The 16,567-nt window shown below is 34.6% G+C and overlaps 1 protein-coding gene and 1 long non-coding RNA gene across 3 annotated transcripts; both read left to right on the top strand.

Moving 5' to 3' along the window:
- Nucleotides 1-5,063: 5,063 nt before the first annotated feature.
- On the top strand, nucleotides 5,064-8,888 carry LOC141656411 (protochlorophyllide reductase, chloroplastic). 2 transcript variants are annotated; one of them, XM_074463283.1, is made up of 4 exons: nucleotides 5,064-5,353; nucleotides 5,780-5,878; nucleotides 7,035-7,575; nucleotides 8,215-8,888. In XM_074463283.1, exons 1-4 carry the CDS (start codon nucleotides 5,300-5,302, stop codon nucleotides 8,727-8,729), a joined length of 1,209 nt encoding a protein of 402 aa, XP_074319384.1. In that variant the 5' UTR covers nucleotides 5,064-5,299; the 3' UTR covers nucleotides 8,730-8,888. The 2 variants fall into 2 exon arrangements, with proteins under 2 accessions (XP_074319384.1, XP_074319385.1); XM_074463284.1 differs by having other exon boundaries at nucleotides 5,260-5,353; nucleotides 5,780-6,335; nucleotides 6,784-7,575.
- A 591-nt stretch (nucleotides 8,889-9,479) lies between these two features.
- On the top strand, nucleotides 9,480-12,064 carry LOC141656412 (uncharacterized). The gene is made up of 2 exons (XR_012548484.1): nucleotides 9,480-9,968; nucleotides 11,155-12,064. It is a non-coding gene; the product is annotated as an uncharacterized LOC141656412 (long non-coding RNA).
- The last annotated feature ends 4,503 nt before the right edge of the window (nucleotides 12,065-16,567 follow it).

Raw genomic sequence — 16,567 nt, 5'->3', positions numbered from 1 at the left:
TTGTGATTATTAACACATTAGTACGTATTTGTCCCATCTTAAACTTAAGACAAACAATGTCGTCTTAAGTGAGACTTACGCAGACCTAGATATTAAAACACAATAATTAAAAAATCAAAATAAAAACCTACTTCTCTCCCAAAAAAACTCTCTCTAAAAACCCTAGTCTCCATCAATTATACGGGGGTCCCATCGATCATCAATCGATGGTAAGCCCCAAAATTGCTTTGTTTTTCAATCAATAGTATACAGATCTATCTTCTATTCAATAATAGTATCCCTTTTGGTGAGATATGTTTTTCCGTCGCTTATTTCGAGGGTTTTCCATTTATTCGTGGGTTTAGTCTCATCAGTAATATAGTCAAGAATAGTTCGTTGATGGTTCGTAGCGTGTTCTTTCAAAGGGTGAAAGTGATTGTGAACGATCTTTGGAACCAATCAGAGGTAAATTTTATCTCAATTAAACGAAGGATCTCCTTAAAAGCTACAAGAAGATAGCGATAATAGGATGAGCCGAATTGTCAGATCGTGTTTTGAGATCCTTAATTTATAAGAAAAATAGTTTTCTTTACTTTCTATTATAGTGGTTTCGATTATTCACATCCTTTGTAAGTGTCATATGGCGTTATATTAATAAAATGTTATTTTCTTTAAAAAAACATAATAATACAATTGTGTAGAAACTTTGACTAATATTATTCTCAGATGAACAAATGATTGAGACGGAGTTATATGTATACCAAAATAATTTGATTTTTTGATGGGAATTTTGAGGTTGCTTTTCAAGCTAAAATTTGAAGGCCTGAAATGGGCCGTCAAGCCAACTTGGGCCCATGTACATGGGATAACTGAGTTTGGGCCTGAAAGATAGGCCCGTGAATCGGCCCAATCTGACAGACTAGTACAAATTGGCTGATTTGTAAGTAATAATCCAGATGAAGCCCAACATGTCCAGCCCATGAATTCATGATCATCCAATATTCCAGTCCCTACCTCGTACTCCGTATTAGCACATTAGGCTCGGTTTGACCGTGCATCTCAGCTAGCTAATTTAACTCAGTAACCTATTTTAACTAAACATTTTTCGTGTTAACGTCATATTATAACTTTTTATTCATCACATTCATGGTCAGTTAACTAAAAACTTTTTATCGTGTAAATATTAATTTAGACGGTTTCAATTCGAGAAACATGGTTTTAGACATCCAAAAAGATACTTTAAAAAAAAAAAAAAAAACTCCAAAAAGATACTCCGTACTTTAAAAAAACCAATGTCGGGTGGAGATAATTTAACACTTTTGATAGTATTTTTTTTTTTTAAATAAAATGAGGTAACTTTAATTCAAGGGACTCAAAGTAAAACCAAACAACTTATGTCGAAGTGCTTCATGTTTAAATGCAAATATTGTGCATGTGTTAGTTTTGCCTTGATCCTTAATTATAAGTGAAAATTGTTAATTTTCACCTAGTATTTGTCGCATTTCACAAATTATCACCTTGTATTTCATTTACTACAAATTACCACCTACATTATAATGTATATATTCCAACATACAAATTACAAATACTAGGTGATAATTAACAATTATCACTAATTATAATTTCAATCCTAAGATTTTTGTTTTGGTGACTATTTTCCAAGTCTTGTGTGTAATTTAAGAACAATAAGTTTTTTAAGAACCCAACTCTCCTAAGAATTTGTAATTCAAGAAACACCCATGATAAATGGATTAGAAATTTAATTGGATCTTATCATGGAGTTTTCCACTAGGGCTCTATTTGTCAATTATTTTCAGTTTTCCTCTTAAAATGTCTTGTTGGCACACCAAAATACCCGTGATGGTGCCCTACGGCATTGGCAAATATTGGCCCACCCCAAACCCATAATTCATGGATTAATGATTTATAGTACTCTCTCCTATTCCGAATAAATGTCCCATTTGGATAATGGCACGAAAATTAAGAAATATGGTTAAAATAATGAAAATTATTGTATAGGGGTAAGAATATAGGAGTTAAATAATAAAAAGTATTGAATATGATATATGTGTTAGGGTTGATTGGGGTGGTAAATAAAGAAAAGAGCCAATGGTAGAAAAGTAAAAAATCATGTCCAAATATGGCAAATGGGACAGTTATGTGAATTGACGAAAATGGCAAATGAGACACTTATTTACAATAGGAGGGAGTATATAGTATGAGTTGATTGACAACCAATTCCATTGAAATTTTGTCATCTTGATATATATCACTCCAAATAAAACCTTCAAAAATTGTTGTAAAAATTGGTCATATGAGTAAGACCACCATATTAATAAATAACTAGTATTGGTGCCCGGCTTCGCCCGGGCTACCTCTACTTACCATTAATATTTTTTTTCATTAAATAAAATTACTTAAAGTTGCATAACCCATAAATTTATCATTAATATATTTTTTATAACATATCCTAAAATTACTATGAAATAAATTTTGAGACAAATTCACTACTCCCGCTATTAATATTTTACTCTTATTAATGAAACAATAGTAATAACATTTTACTACTTGCCCGTAATCATTGTTACTTTCACTACTCCCGACGTAATTATTGTTACTGTCACTACTGCCGCATTAATATTGATAATTTCACTACTCCCGCCGTAATTATTGTTACTTTTCACTATTGCCGCATTAATATTGATTATTTCACTACTCCCGTTGCTGTTTCTACCACTCTCACTAATCTCGTTGATAATATTGTTACTTTTACTATTCAAATGAGTGATTACTATCATATAACTATATCCAATGTTACTACAATTCTTTTCTTTACTGACGAAATTACTTTTACTACTTAGTCATGCAATTTTAAGAGGATTATATATTTATATAAATATATTACATATATGCATTAAATCAAATCGAAAGAATTATGCAATTTTATATATTATGGAATATAACTTGAATTATTTATAACTTATTTATTATATTTTTGTATTTTAAATAATTAACAACTCTATACATCTAATAAACTATAAAGTTTAATAAAATTGCATAGATTTTAAATTTAATATATAATTTTATGATGATACTAATTATAACCATAAGTGTGCATGCTTATACTAATTAATTATTTTATTTTAAGGAAATTAATCATCTTAATTAATTATTTTATTTTAAGGAAATTGACCATGTTTAGGAAAATTACCAAACTTCTATATAATTTAATTTTAACCCAAACTATATAATATTTGCATTGAGATCCCTTAATCGGGTCCATCACACGGTGCTAGTGATTTAAAACTATATATTATAATTAATTTGTATAACTTTCTTTAATTACATTGAAGTCCCTTGGTTTCTGGATTTAATATATAGTACTAGTATTGTTGCCCGGCTTCGCCCGGGCTACATCTACTTACCATTAATTTTTTTTTCATTAAATAAAATTACGTAAAGTTGCATAACCCATAAATTTATCATTAATATATTTTTTATAACATATCCTAAAATTACGATGAAATAAATTTTGAGACAAATTCACTACTCCCGCTATTAATATTTTACTCTTATTAATGAAACAATAGTAATAATATTTCATTACTTCCCCGTAATCATTGTTACTTTCACTACTCCCGCCGTAATTATTGTTACTGTCACTACTGCCGCATTAATATTGATAATTTTACTACTCCCGTCGTAATTATTGTTACTTTCACTATTGGCGCATTAATATTGATTATTTTACCACTTCCGTTGTTGTTTCTACCACTCTCACTGATCTCGTTGATAATATTGTTACTTTTCCTATTCAAATGAGTGATTACTATCATATAACTATATACAATGTTACTACAATTCTTTTCTTTACTGACGAAATTACTTTTACTACTTAGGCATGCAATTTTAAGAGGATTATATATTTATATAAATATATTACATATATGCATTAAATCATATCGAAAGAATTATGCAATATTATATATTATGGAATCTAACTTGAATTATTTATAACCTACTTATTATATTTTTGTATGTTAAATAATTAACATCTCTATACATCTAATAAACTATAAAGTTTAATAAAATTGCATAGATTTTAAATTTAATATATAATTTTATGATGATAATAACTAATACCATAAATGTGCATGTTTATAGTAATTAATTATTTTATTTTAAGGAAATTGACCATCTTAATTAATTATTTTATTTTAAGGAAATTGACCATGTTTAGGAAAATTACCAAGCTTCTATATAATTTAATTTTAACCCAAACTATATAATATTTGCATTGAGATCCCTTAATCGGGTCCATCACACGGTGCTATTGATTTAAAACTATATAGTATAATTAATTTGTATAACTTTCTTTAATTACATTGAAGTCCCTTGGTTTCTGGATTTAATATATAGTATTGATAACAAGAGTCGTCAATATAAATCAAAATTTTATCTATATAATATGAATTTATTAATAATAATAGATATACTATGTCAAATTCAATTTAAATATGTTTATCATCATTGCCATACGACGTACCTAATAATCCGTATACCAATGTACAATAATCTTTGTGTAATCTTAAATTTTATTTTGACAACTCGGTATTTTATGATGATTACCAATTCAGTTAAACATGTCATTCATCACTATATCAAGATATTTATACAGCAACAACAACATTATAGCTTTAGTCTCAAAATAATTTAAAATCGGCTAACATAAAATCATCATCTGACTTGTTCGGAGTATCTAATAGAACTCTATATAATACACACTAAAATGAGTTGAGAAAGCATAGTCTTATATTAATATCAAGATATTAACACAAATTTTAAAAACCATGATTATTAAATTTTACTTATGTCAAAATATTACGCTGATCTTACTTATAAAACCGTCTTATATGTAACAATTTGTCCTTCTTTATATGGTTTATATCCTGAAACTTTACCCCCACAAGCCCATAGCAAGGTGTGGGTCACCTAGGACATCGAGCCCTAAATATCCAATGGACCCTCCATAGTCCATACCTAAAGATCTTAAACCATTTCATGCAAATAATATCCAAAAAATTAATCAATATAACATGTGAAGGAAATCTCAAACTCAATTTTTGATTGGTCCATAAGCAATGAAATAGTGAAATATTCTTGGAAATTATCTTATCCACACATTATCTTAAACACCCATAACTGTACACTTTTGTACATTTTCTTATAACTTTGCTATATAAATAATTGACCCTTTAAAGTATCTTTCATACTCATATCATATATAGATTGTATTTGGCATTTTGAGACAAGTTTAGTTATGGCTCTTCAATCTACATCTTTGCTTCCCTCTGCTTTCTCCATTCCTAAGGAGGTACGTTAAAAATCGCTCATGACTTTACCAACTCAGTTAGTTGACATTCTGACAATATAATGTAACATGTTTTAGAGTAATGTCATGTTTGTATTATGTTCCAATGCGGAATCATAATTTGCATGTAGGGTCGAAAATTTTCAGTAGGGTAAATTATGTAAAATAACTTGAAAAAAAAGTGGAAGATATTAAATTTTCAGTTATTCTAGGGCGACTGTTCCTACTGACCCCTTGTTCCGTCACTAAATTGCTCTAAGGAGTACCGGACCTTAAAACAAAATAATTTCAACTGTCTCAATTATTTGTTTACCTTTAGTTAAAATGATTTGCATAATGAATATAAATTGTATACAAATGACTGGGACGAAAAGAGTATAATATTTAGAACAATGTGACTTATTGATTAATGAAAATTTAAATATGTAGGGAAAATCAAGTGCTTGTTTGAAGGATTCTAGCTTGTTTGGAGTATCTCTTTCAGATTATGTTAAAGCTGACTTTAGCCCTTCTGCTTTAAGATGCAAGGTAATTTACCCTTTTTACCTCTTACTGAATTTTACTCTAGTTTATATCTTACTGAACTGTTACAGTAGCATTCTGTAAATTTTTACTGCAGTAATGAATAATGACAGTAGTTACAAAACCAGTAATATTTCTTGGTTTATTATTTCTGCTCAAATTTATTAATTTGCAGAAGAATAGCTTTTAAAATATATACATAACTCGTATCGAGTTTCAAAATTTACTTCAGACCAGTGGCGGAGCCAGGATTCCTACAGTATAAGTCGTATTTCAGCATCTGTCTAAAATCTGTGGAATCGACCTGTAAACGATTAAACTAAAACTTGTATACTTCTGAATGTTAATGACAGTAGCATTCTGTCCAAAATTTACCTCTTGCTAAATTTTACTCTAGTTTATATCTTACTGAACTGTTACAGTAGCATTCTGTAAATTTTTACTGCAGTAATGAATAATGACAGTAGTTACAATTTACAAAACCAGTAATATTTCTTGGTTTATTATTTCTACTCAAATTTATTAATTTGCAGAAGAATAGCCTTTAAAATGTACACATAACTCGTATCGAGTTTCAAAATTTACTTCAGACCAGTGGCGGAGCCAGGATTCCTACAGTATAAGTCGTATTTCAGCATCTGTCTAAAAATCTGTATAAGTCGACCTGTAAACAACAACAACAACAACAACATCAGAGCCTTAATCCCAAAATGATTTGGGGTCGGCTGACATGAAGTCATGAATCATCCTTTCGAACCGTCCATGGGTGAACGCACGCCTCAAAATGCGAATAAAAAAAGGGAACGAATAAAAAAAGGGAATGACAGTAGCATACTTCTGAATGTTTATATCTTACTGAACTGTTACAGTAGCATTCTGTAAAATTTTACTGCAGTAATAAATAATGACAGTAGTAAATTTTACTGAACTGTTATAATTATTGGTTTGTTATTTCTGTTCAAATTTATGAATTTGCTGAAAATCGCTTTTAAAATGTATACAAAACTCGTATGAAGTTTCAATTTTACTTCAGACCAGTGACGCCAGGATTTCTACAGTATAGGGTCATATTTCCGCACCAGGTCTAAAAAAGTAAAAATCTGTGGAGTCGGCCTGTAACTGATTAAACTGAAACTTATATACTTCTGAATGTTAATGACAGAGGGAATGCAACCGACTGCGACCAACAGTTACGCCAATCAGGGCACAGACAGCAGCAGTAGCATCACCAGGGGTAACCAGGTCAATGTCAGACCAGAAGAAAACCCTGAGAAAAGGAAGTGTGATTGTCACAGGTGCGTCCTCCGGGTTAGGACTTGCAGCGGCCAAGTCCCTAGCCGAGACAGGCAAATGGCACGTGATAATGGCGTGCAGGGACTTTCTAAAAACCGAAAGGGCAGCTAAGTCTGCTGGCATGTCTAAGGAGAATTACACTATAATGCACCTTGACCTTGCTTCTCTTGACAGTGTTAAGCAGTTTGTTAATAACTTTAGACAGTCGGGAATGCCGCTTGATGTTTTGGTCTGCAATGCTGCTGTCTATTTTCCTACTGCGCGAGAGCCAACTTTTACTGCTGACGGATTTGAGCTCAGTGTTGGAACTAACCATCTCGGACATTTCTTGCTCTCTAGGCTCTTGATGGAGGATTTGACCAAATCGGATTATCCTTCCAAGCGAATGATTATTGTCGGATCAATTACAGGTAAATTTAATTTACTGCTGACGGGTTTGAGCTCAATGTGATTTAATTCAGCTAAATGACTTGCTAAACCGTCATTATATCTTGGGATATTCTCTCGTGTACCCCTCGTTTTTCAAAAGAAAACTTTGACCGACAATAATTCTCTATTACGAGTTCAGAAAACGGTAAAAAAAAATTTTTTTAAATTGAAAAACAAAAAAAATTATCGCTTTTTGAACTCATAGCCGGTAGTTATGGTTGGTCAAAGCTTTTTTAACGAATGAACTTTGACCGACCATAATTCCCGACTACGAGTTGAGACGTCGGTGATTTTTTTTTCAAACTGAAGACCTCTTAAAGACGGTCAATTTGAAAAAAAAATACCGTATTCTGAACTTGTAGCAAAAAGTTATTGACGGTCAAACTTTGACCAACCATAATTCCCGACTACGAGTTGAGACGTAGGTGAATTTCTTTTTGAAACTGAAGACCTCTTAAAGACGGTCAATTTGAAAAAAAAATTATCGTATTCTGAACTTGTACCCAAGAGTTATTGACGGTCAAAGTTTTTTTTGTAAGAAAAGAGGGGTACATCTTAGAAAATGAAAAAGTAGAGGGGTACACGAGAGAATATCCGTTAAATCTTTATTCTGTATTCAGGTAACACCAACACATTGGCCGGAAACGTACCACCAAAGGCTAACCTAGGTGACCTAAGAGGACTAGCCGGTGGACTGAACGGGCTAAACAGCTCGGCCATGATCGATGGTGGAGACTTTGATGGAGCTAAAGCATACAAGGACAGTAAAGTCTGCAACATGCTAACAATGCAGGAATTCCACAGGCGGTACCATGAAGAGACTGGCATTACATTCGCCTCGCTTTACCCTGGTTGCATTGCAACTACAGGACTGTTCAGAGAGCACATTCCTTTGTTCAGGACACTTTTCCCTCCGTTCCAGAAGTTTATTACCAAGGGGTTTGTTTCTGAAGACGAGGCTGGAAAGCGACTTGCTCAGGTTGTGAGCGACCCGAGTTTGACAAAATCAGGAGTATACTGGAGCTGGAACAAGTCTTCGGCCTCATTTGAGAATCAGATGTCTCAAGAGGCCAGTGACCCTGCTAAGGCTAAGAAAGTCTGGGAGGTCAGTGAGAAACTTGTTGGTTTGGCTTAGGTAACCGCGAAATGTAACTCCACCATGTACCCGAGGATCAAGTAGATGTAGTAGTATAGTCGAGTTTCTGAGTATTTCGTCTAAGCGTAATTTTCTTGTTGTAAGTAGTTCTCTGCTTGTTTGAAAATTTGTAATAAAAGCTCGTCGTTCCTCATTTTAGCCATTGAATTGCATTACGCATATTTCATAACTTGGTTTAAAACTCGACCATTGAATTGCAGTACACATATTTCATAACTTGGTTTAAAACTCGACAGCATTAAAATCGTTTTTTCCTTTACAACAAAATGTTGTTCCAAGGGTGGGATACATTTCAGTAGAGAACTGAATGTAACTGTTTTTGTTAAACACATGTATGGGCCTGACCCAGGCTTCATTTCAATGAATTTTATACATTTGATTAAAATATAACTCACATAGTCACATATATTCCACAAATTCTATACATTTGCACTTCTGCATCTTAGTTCGATGTGAATGCAAAGTATACAATAATCCGCTCTGAAGCCAACCAAAACACGTTTTGAGATGAACTACATGGAACGCGTGGTACAATAAGCTATATTGACTTGACCCTTGGCGTAACTAGAATATGTGCTTAGGGCCTAGGGGGATAGGTAAACCAGTAATGTTATAAGGTAAACTAGAAAAAAGTCGAATATTTCAATTTAAAACATCAATTTTAGCAATTCATAATCATTTGAATTAGATTTCGACATAAATATATCTATTAATAAGAATTCCTTGATAAAATCTAGGTTGTATGTGCAAAACTAATAAGATTTTATTATAGCCCCACATCACAGATTCACAGGTAGACATCTTATATTTCAGACAATGAATTAACAAAATTCAAAATTTAAACATTATAAATTATATTTTTCATTATATTCTCTTCTCTTCGAAGAAAAATTAATTTCTCTGAAGCAGGACGAGAAAAAATTGTTGCCCTAGCGAAGAATTAATTTCTTTGAATATATTGTTTTTTAACAATATAACATGGGCAACAATAATATATATTTTGTAACAAATTTGATTTTTTCCCTAATTTTAATTTGTTGCGTGAGTTCTACGTTATCTCAAGGCAAAGGAAATGCACCCTTAAGTGTTGGATTTTATAGTAAATCATGTCCTCAGGCCGAACTTATTGTAAAAGGCGTTGTGACAAAAACCGTCTTAAAAGATCCAGGCATGGCTGCGTCTCTTATTCGTCTCTTTTTCCATGATTGTTTTGTTAAGGTGAGTTTTATTTTCCGAATTTATTTTACGTGTCATGTTATACAATTGACGAGTTAAAAAATAAGAGGATCGGAGCAGTATTGCTCGATCCTTGCATGGATGATTGAGTTTTACGTTTGCAATTTTGAATCCTCTTGTCCAAGGAATTTCGTAATTAACCTGTTGTATGTTTGAGTTGTTTGTTTAATCAAATTCTTCTTTTGGATATATAGATCGAGTTATTTTTGCATAGAAGTCAAATGGTTAAATAAAAAATGAATATTTTATTGTGTACCCTTTAACAACTTTGACCGTAAAAAACTATTGGCTACAAGTTTAGAATACGATATTTTTTTTTTCAAATTGACCGTCTTGAAGAGATCTTCCGTTTGAAAAAGAATTCACCGACGTCTCAACTCATAGTTGGGAATTATGGCCTGTCAAAGTTTATTCGTGAAAAAAGCGTTGACCAACCATAAGTACCGGTTACGAGATTAAAAAACGGCGATTTTTTTTTTCAAATTCAAGGCCTTGACGAGATAATTGGTTTAAAAAAAATTACCGTTTTCTGAACTCGTAACAGAGAATTATTGTCGGTCAACGTTTTTTTTTTTTGTGAAAAACTAGGGGTACACCTTAGAAAACGAAAAAATTCCGAGGTACACAAGAGAATATCCCAAAAAAAATGTTCAACTTTAATAGGTATATAAACATTCAATTTTAATAAGAGTAAATTAGATTTTACTCCCTTTCGAAATCAACTTTTTTTAAAATTAATTCCTTTTAAAATTGTTTTTTAAATTACTCCCTTAAGTTGTATTTCTTGCTAAAATTATTCTCTCAAGTTGCATTTTTGCAAAAATTACTCTCTTAAGTTGCATTTTTTTCCCTAAAATTTCTTCAAAACTCATAATTTAACTGACTTATTTCATCTATTTTTGAACTCCACCTACATTTGTCTACATAATTATACCTTTCAAAGTATAGATTGGTTAAGCCACAAACGGAATAAGTTCAAAAACGACGAAATAAGTCACTTAAATTGGTGTTTGGAACAATTTTAGCAAAAAAATGTAACTTAAGGAAGTAATTTTAGCAAAAAAATTTAAAAATGGGTAATTTTAAAAAGTTGATATTAAAAGGAATAAAATCTAATTTACTTTTTAATAATTAATATATATTATAATGTGGGATTACGAATATGTAGGGATGTGACGCATCAATCCTATTGGACAAAACACCATCAGGTAAAGAAATCGAGAGAAAGTCTCCCGGAAACATAGGTATAAGAGGATTGGAGGTAATTGACGAAATCAAATCACAACTCGAGAAAGCATGCCCAAACACAGTATCTTGTGCAGATATTATGTCATTCGCGGCACGTGACTCTGTCGCCATTTCCTTCATCGCGCCTTACGAGGTACCGGCGGGACGTAGAGACGGGCTCGAATCTCTAGACACCAACGTTGTCAACAACTTACCATTTCCCAACTCAAACGTGGCACAAATGACTGATATATTCCAAAAGAAAGGAATGAACAAATCCGACTTAGTTACATTACTTGGAGTACACTCAATCGGTGTCGCTCATTGTTCTTTATTCGCGCAACAAATCCATCATTTTAATGCGACACATAATTCAAATCCCAAACTCAACCCGAAATATATCGCTACTCTTAGGACAATTTGCCCTGATCCTGAATCGCCAAAGTCAAAGTCAAATGAGGACAGTGTCTTGCCGTTAAATCTTTTGAAGGGAGTAGGGAATAAACTTAGCACTATGTTTTATAATAATGTGGTTTGGGGTAGAGTTGTAATTCCAGCCGATCAATCACTTTTAGATGACGAGTTTAGTAGACGTATGGTACGTAGGTATATTACGGAACCAATGAATTGGGCTAATGATTTTAGACATGCTATGGTTAAAATGAGTAATATTGAGGTTCTCACGGGTACACAAGGGCAAATTCGGAAAAATTGCCGCGCTGTTAATAATTAAAAATTAAGTTTATAGTTTTCTTCATTGTTTTGATTGGAAATCTTGAACTTATGTCATTGATCTTGTAATATGTTGACATTGTGAATTATTTGTATAATTACCTTGTATTTTACCTAAACGCCCTCCGTATTATTCAAGGCTATATTAGTCTTAAATTAGTTGTTTACCCTAGTTTAATGTAAAATCGTATTACACAATACTAATTGCATCGATAAAGTTGATTTAAGTACAAGAAAACAACCAAAAAATCCTTTTGGGCCAAGTACATAAAATGGCATGAAGTTAGGCCCATGATCAAATAATCCTTTATGGGCTTTTAAAATGTTTTAGCAAATGTAAATTTGCAATTTCTTTAGTGTGTTGATTAGAAATTTTTGAAATTAATCTTGTAAATATGTTGAAATTGTATGTTTTCATGAGCTTGTTTCCCTACTTTTTAAGGCGATTTTACACTAAATTAAAGTAAATATTATTCGTTACATTTTGCCTAAGAATTCTCGCCCATAGTCCCATAATTTCTCTTATTAACCACTTATGTTTTGTTCAGGGTTATAAAAGTCTTTAAATGTATGATTTTACATTTTTACACCAGTTTAATGTAAAAGCGCTTTAAACAATACCAATTGCATGCATTTATCAAGTCTATTTAAATACAAGAAAAAAAAAAAAGATATCTTTTGAGCTCTCTATAAATTGGCATGAATTGGCAAATAATCCTTTATGGGCTGTGAAAATAATACAATGAGGATTGAGGAAATCAGTCATGCAGAAATCCATTACGTTTTTCAACTCCACTCATAGTTTCATGACTCTCAACCAGCCCGTTCCGACCGCAGGGTGGGTTACGGCCGGGATCACCCGAGGCAGGGCGGGCTTCTTGGACCCGACCCTAAACTGACTCAATTGATGGGGTGGGTCATGGGTGGCATAGGTCGGAACGGGCTGGTTCACATTGGCCCTAACCCACCACGACATACTTTTTTTCTACTTGATTGGGCGGATTGGGCCCACCTTTATAGGCCCATAAATGGCCCAATGTCTCCGGTTTAGAGGGGCTTCAAAAACATGGACCTGACCGCACGGGTTGGTTTGGCAAGTCGGACCAACCCTTGCGATCGGTCGGGTCTAGTCTCATCTCGTACCTTCCAATAATAATAAAAAAATAAAAATTGATATTTTCATTGAATTTATTAATTTTCAAGTTATTTCTATTAGTACTAATTTATCCCTCCTAAATTCTTTAATCTACTAGTTTTATACCCGTGCAAAAATGCACGGGTTACTTTAAAATTCAATATTTTAATTACTCCGTATGATAATTAGACATTATATCTTTCAAGTAATAATTTAAAAATATGATGTATACTAATACCATATATGACTCAAATTAATGTTAAATACCAAATGCAAATCTCAAGTTATGTAAAGTCGTCCGTATTTCCCACCCCACCCCCAAAACTAACCCTACCTACCACATCAGATTCACCTTGTCCGCCTCTCACTCTCACTCTATTAGAAGTATGATAGTATGAACATGATAGAGAGAAAGATGTTTATGAGAGAATTGTAATTATCATTCATCAAAAGTGATTCTGTAGCTGCAGTACATGGTGTATATATATACAATCATAAACCGACTTAGCTAATCTATAACTAACTTTGATTGGTTAAAACAAACTATAACAAACTCTTTGTAACTAACTCTTAGTAGTTAGTTTATCTGTCTCATATTCCCCCCTCAAGCTTGAGGGTGGGGTGAACACCAAACCAAGCTTGGAGGAAAGAAACTGGTGTTGAACAGACCCAAGTGCCTTGGTCATTAAATCTGCTAACTGAAGTCCTGTTCTGACATGCTTAGTTATAAGAAACCCTGCTTGTTGCTTCTCTCGCACATAGTGACAATCAATGGATAGATGCTTTGTTCTTTCATGGAAAATTGGATTATGAGTGAGATGCTCTGCTGCTTTATTATCACATAGTAATGGGACTGGTTTAGGAACAACAACATTCAAATCCTGCAGAATATTGTCTAACCAAACCAGTTCAGAAGAGGTGTAAGAGAGGCTTCGATATTCAGACTCAGCTGAACTCTTACTGACAGTGCGTTGCTTCTTAGTTTTCCAGGAGATCAATGATGAACCAAGGAAGATACAATAACCACTGAGTGATCTACAGGTGAATGCACATTTTCCCCAATCTGCATCACTATATGCAGTGAGGGCAAGATCAGATGTAGCACTATAAAAACAATCCAGTATTGATGGTACCCTTTAAGTATCTGAGGACATGTATAGCAGCTTGCAAGTGTGGTAATCTTGGCTGACTGATAAACTGACTCAGATGCTGTACAGAATAAGACAGATCTGGCCGTGTTAAATTAAGATATAATAATCTTCCTACTAATCTCCTGCAGACTTCAGGATTGTCAAGAAGCTGACCCTCATCAGTGGACAGTCTTAGACCTGTGGGTAAAGGAAAACCTGTTGGTTTACACTCCTCCATTTGCATATCCTTGAGTATATCCAAGATATACTTACGCTGATTGATCATAATGCCTGTGGCATTTCGTGAAATCTCCAATCCCAGGAAAAATCTCATGTTCCCTAAATATTTGATAGAGAACTTAGCATCAAGGCCTTTTTTTATCTTTTCAATTTTAGCATCACTTGTACCAGTCAATAGAATATCATCTACATAAACTAATGCAACCACAAAATCTCCAGTGTCTGAATCATGCTTGGTAAATAAAGAATAATCATTTTTGGATTGCACAAACCCAATACTTTCCAAGTATTTGGTTAACTCTTTATTCCATTGTCTACTTGCTTGCTTTAACCCATACAATGATCTAAGCAATCTACAAACTTGACCAGGCTGAACTGTGTACCCTTGAGGTGGACTCATATATACCTCCTCATCTAGAAAACCATGGAGGAAAGCATTGTTGATGTCCAATTGATGTAAATTCCATCCTCTTGCTGCTGCCAGAGCTAGCAATGCTCTAACAGTTGTAAACTTTGCAACAGGTGAGAAGGTGTCTTTGTAATCTCTGTCCTTCACTTGATTGTACCCCTTTGCCACCAAACGGGCCTTATACCTTTCAATACTACCATCTGCTTTATACTTTATCTTAAAAATCCATTTAGAACCTATTGCTTTCTTACCCATGGGCAGCTGAACTAGTTCCCATGTTTTGTTATCTTCTAATGCCTTGATTTCTTTGTTCATAGCATCAATCCACTGTGGTTGAATGCTTGCTTGTTTGAAAGTGTATGGTTCTGATTCCTGAATGACATTGACTAAGGATGCAGCATAAGCAGGAGAAAAATCAGCTAGACCTTGCATGACTGCAACATGAGCAGAAGATGCAGGAGCTGTAATTGGCAATTTCAGAGGACAATGATACTGTTGCAGAAGAATGGATGGCTGCCTGGGCCTTGTAGATCGTCTGGTGATAGGATCTGGTTGTGAACCCAGCTGGACCAAGTGGTCACTAGTACTATTTGTATTTGGAGAGCTATTGTTCCGGGTGTAATTCCAGAGCAGTTATATGTTACCACCCGTGCTTGTAGAATGACGTCTTTAGTTGAATCCTCCTTGCGGTCTCCTGAAACGATGAACAAACTGAGGGCTCGGCTTTGGGCCGAGCGAACTCACTCCGACGCTCAAGTCAGTAACTTAGAGAGGTAAGTGATTGTTACTTGTCAAAGTACGTATTGTAGAGAGATAAGGAAGATATTACCAGATGAATAGTGATTCTTAGGTTTAATTGTGGATCCTCTCCTCAATGATAGTTGAGGAGTATTTATAGACTTTCACCTTTTGTCACGTAGTGGCCAAGTGGCCAAGTGGCTAGCAGGTGGAAAGACTGATCTACCCCTCGGCCGAGGGGCCCATGGCAGGCCGGCGGGCCCTGTTGACTCGCCGCCGAGGGGTCTTGGATATGAGTTCGCGGATGTGTGCCCTTACCCGGGGTCAAGTTGCCCGGCCGGGACCCATCTGACAGGCCGATAGGCGTCGTCGGTTGGGCTGTCTAAGCCGTTGACTTGCTGTGGATATCTTTGACCTTGCTCAATGTGTTGACTTGGTCAGCGGGTGCAGAATATGCCCCATCAATTTGCCCCCAGCGTAGTCTATGCCGTGGTATGGGCTCCGATGTATGCCGAGCGTATATTCTGCGCAAGTGAAAATTTTCTGCCCCGGCTTCTTCTACCTCGGCGTGACTCTGCTTAGGCCGTACCATATCCCCCCTCCACATGGTTGTGTGATGGACATCCGATGTGGAAAAGGCAATGACGCTGGCTGAGACCAGGGTGGAGAGTGCCGGTTGTTTCTGATTGCCCCCTGGCCGGTGCTTTCTGGCTTGGTTGATCATTTGGCCGGCGGAGAAACGGATACTTAGGATTTTGCCGAGGGAGATGAACAGGCAGAGAGATATGAAGGGGCGTGCTGAAGACGCTTGGTCACTGTTGCATTGATTGACATTCAACTGTTGCAACGATTGACATTCCGTGGCTGCATGTCTGACACGTGTCTGATTGCTGATTGGCTGACGTTTCATGGGCTGCGCCCTGATTGGTCCCTCTTCATGGGCTTTCCTCTATAAATAGGGTACTTAGTC

The sequence above is a fragment of the Silene latifolia genome, chromosome 5, assembly GCF_048544455.1.
Source record: "Silene latifolia isolate original U9 population chromosome 5, ASM4854445v1, whole genome shotgun sequence".
Classification (NCBI taxonomy): Eukaryota; Viridiplantae; Streptophyta; class Magnoliopsida; order Caryophyllales; family Caryophyllaceae; genus Silene; species Silene latifolia.
Note: the sequence above shows the minus strand (reverse complement) of the source record. Positions and strands in the feature narration are given on the sequence as shown.

Excerpts from the sequence above, each read along its gene's own strand:
- LOC141656411 (XM_074463283.1), top strand. The coding sequence starts at position 5,300 with ATGGCTCTTCAATCTACATCTTTGCTTCCCTCTGCTTTCTCCATTCCT. Across the intron at positions 5,354-5,779 it reads CTTTCTCCATTCCTAAGGAG|GGAAAATCAAGTGCTTGTTT; the intron begins GTACGTTAAAAA and ends TTAAATATGTAG. Across the intron at positions 5,879-7,034 it reads CTTCTGCTTTAAGATGCAAG|AGGGAATGCAACCGACTGCG; the intron begins GTAATTTACCCT and ends TGTTAATGACAG.